General features: G+C 43.3%; 1 protein-coding gene across 1 annotated transcript; it reads right to left on the bottom strand.

Annotated features, from left to right (window-relative positions):
- Positions 1-785: 785 nt before the first annotated feature.
- LOC137312896 (neuropeptides capa receptor-like) lies at positions 786-1,607 on the bottom strand. Its single transcript, XM_067979272.1, has one exon. The coding sequence runs from the start codon at positions 1,605-1,607 to the stop codon at positions 786-788; it is 822 nt and encodes a 273-aa protein (XP_067835373.1).
- Positions 1,608-2,582: the final 975 nt, after the last annotated feature.

Raw genomic sequence — 2,582 nt, 5'->3', positions numbered from 1 at the left:
AGGTCTCACCAGAACCCGATAAAATTGAAGCAAGACCTCATTACTCTTATACTCCAACCACGTTGCAATACAGGCTAACATATCATTTGCCTTCCTAATTGCTTGCTGTACCTGCATGTTAACTTTCTGTGATTCGTATACAAGGACACTCAAATCCCTCTGACCACCAACATTTCTCAGTCTCTCACCTTTAAAAACAATATTCTGTTTTTCTATTCTTCGTACCAAAGTGGATAATTTCACATTTCACCACATTTTACTTCATCTGCCACCTTCTTGCCCCATCTTAACCTGTCCATATCTCTTCCCAGCCTTTTTGCATCCGCCTCACAGCTTACTTAACCACCTAGCTTTGAATCGTCAGCAAACATGGATACGATACACTCGATCCCATCATCTAATTCATTGATATATATTGTAAACAGCAGAAGCCCAAGCACCGATAATAGTTACAGTCTGCCAACCTGAAAATGACCCATTTATTCCTACTCTCTGTTCTCTGTCCGTTCACCAAATCTCTATCCATGCTAATCGATTACCTCAAACACATGAGCCTTTATCTTGTGTAACAACCTCTCCTGTGGCTCTTTACCGAATGCGTTTTGAAAATCCAAATATACTCCATCCATTGTATGTGTAATAAATCAGTGAATCCTTTAATGTCACATTGAATGTGATAATGTTCACAAGTTTAATGTTTGAAATATGTGGAACCCTTAATGTTGAAGAACCTTATTGAAAACCTTTTGCGAACAGGACTGTTGGAAAGATTTCAGATCTTCATATCATTTAATGAATTTAACAATTAAAACAAAGGGAAACTTCACCGCATTCTTCAACTGCTCTCTGAATTTAGTCTGGGTCACAGCATAAATACAGGTGTTCGTGCAGCATCTCAGGAGCTGGAACATGAATCCCAATTCTTGTATATATTCATGTAAATTTACTGAATAAAAGCCCAAAAAATGCATTCGGTTCCATATAGAATGCACCATGAAAAATCCCCATAACAGTATGAAATTCCCCGAGATAACAAACAGTAAAATAATGGATTTCCTTCTGCTCTTCATCTCTGGGTCACTTGGACTCTCCCAAACGCTGTGAACACGAAGTCTCCTGCGAGCTTTGCTGACCACTAAAATGTGTCGGACGGTTAAAGCATTGAGCAGCAGAATAAGAACAAATGGGACCCCCGTGGTTGGAATATAATGAAGGGTTTCAACAATAGCCCAAATCCGTGAAGCCATAACACTGGGTGTGACAACACAGAACCAGGGTTCATTGCCAAGCGCGTAGCCACTCGAATACATAAAGTACCAGAACGTGTCCTTTAAAAAGTTCAGCACAGTCACAGTTCCTAGAACCACAGCCGCCGTTTTATCGGTGCAGTCCTTCATTTTCAGCTTCTGGCAACAAATGGCCACAAATCGATCAAAGGTGAAAGCTACTGTGAACCAGACCGAACAGTCTGTAGCTGCATAAAGCAGGACGGCGTGGATATTACACACGGGGATGGACCGCACGAATCGAAACTGGGACCAATAAGCAATTGGAATCTGCCTTAATATAAGATCGGTGATAATGACCAGTAGATCCGCCGCTGCCATGGCCACCAGGTAGCGAGTGACACATTTGGAGAGACCGCACTTTCCCCGAGACAGGATCACAATCGTCACTAAGTTAACGAAATGAAAAAGAAGAAATAAACGCAAGAAGGAAACATTAAGTGTGAGGAACAGTGTGATTGGGTTGGCAGTTAAATGTCCAGCTGTGTTCCTCCATTCAGTGATAGAATCTGATCATTGATTCAGTGCGAAGCTCATTCTCCTCACTCTGCAGGTGATGGGGGGTTTCCTCTGACCATTGGGTCAGTGAGAAGCTCATTCTCCTCACTCGACAGGTGATGGGGGTTTCCTCTGATCATTGGGTCAGTGAGAAGCTCCTTCTCATCACTCTACAGGTGATGGGGGTTCTCCTCTGATCATTGGGTCACTCTACAGGTGATGGAGGTTTTTGCTCTGATTATTGGGTCAGTGAGAAGCTCCTTCTCCTCACTCTGCAGGTGATGGGGGTTTTCCTCTGATCATTGGGTCACTCTACAGGTAATGGGGGTTTTTCTTCTTCTGTCACTGGACCGGGGCCGCTTTGTTTTGGTCAGAGTCAGCGATTAAAATAGAAATATTCATTGATTAATTCGCAAAGAAATAAATAGATGGTAACAGTAAATAATGGAATGAAGGATAATGAACGGGAGCTTCCCTCCACCACTCTGACTGGACTGACTGATCACTGTTTCATCGATCTATAAAGACCAGAAACGTTTGGTGAGTTAGTCTAACTCAGATAGTGCGGCTATGGCAGCAGGTTTGGCCTAAATATCCACTTCCCCAGCCCACAGATTTGGGGAAGAGGTGTGTCTGTTTGTTCTTGTGATCACTGTACAGAGGTACCAGCTGAAAGGCTCCAGTGCCTGGAGGCGAGATACGGAAAGGATTGGACGCGACTGTCATTCCACAGTCCGATGGTCTTCAAACTTACACTGCCAGGCTCAAACGAGAAAGAGGTTTTGCCAAAGTTACCAG

The sequence above is a fragment of the Heptranchias perlo genome, unplaced genomic scaffold (genome assembly GCF_035084215.1).
Source record: "Heptranchias perlo isolate sHepPer1 unplaced genomic scaffold, sHepPer1.hap1 HAP1_SCAFFOLD_44, whole genome shotgun sequence".
NCBI lineage: Eukaryota > Metazoa > Chordata > Chondrichthyes > Hexanchiformes > Hexanchidae > Heptranchias > Heptranchias perlo.
Note: the sequence above shows the minus strand (reverse complement) of the source record. Positions and strands in the feature narration are given on the sequence as shown.

Bases quoted from the DNA above. Each gene is read 5' to 3' on its own strand.
- LOC137312896 (XM_067979272.1), bottom strand. From the start codon at position 1,607: ATGGCAGCGGCGGATCTACTGGTCATTATCACCGATCTTATATTAAGG.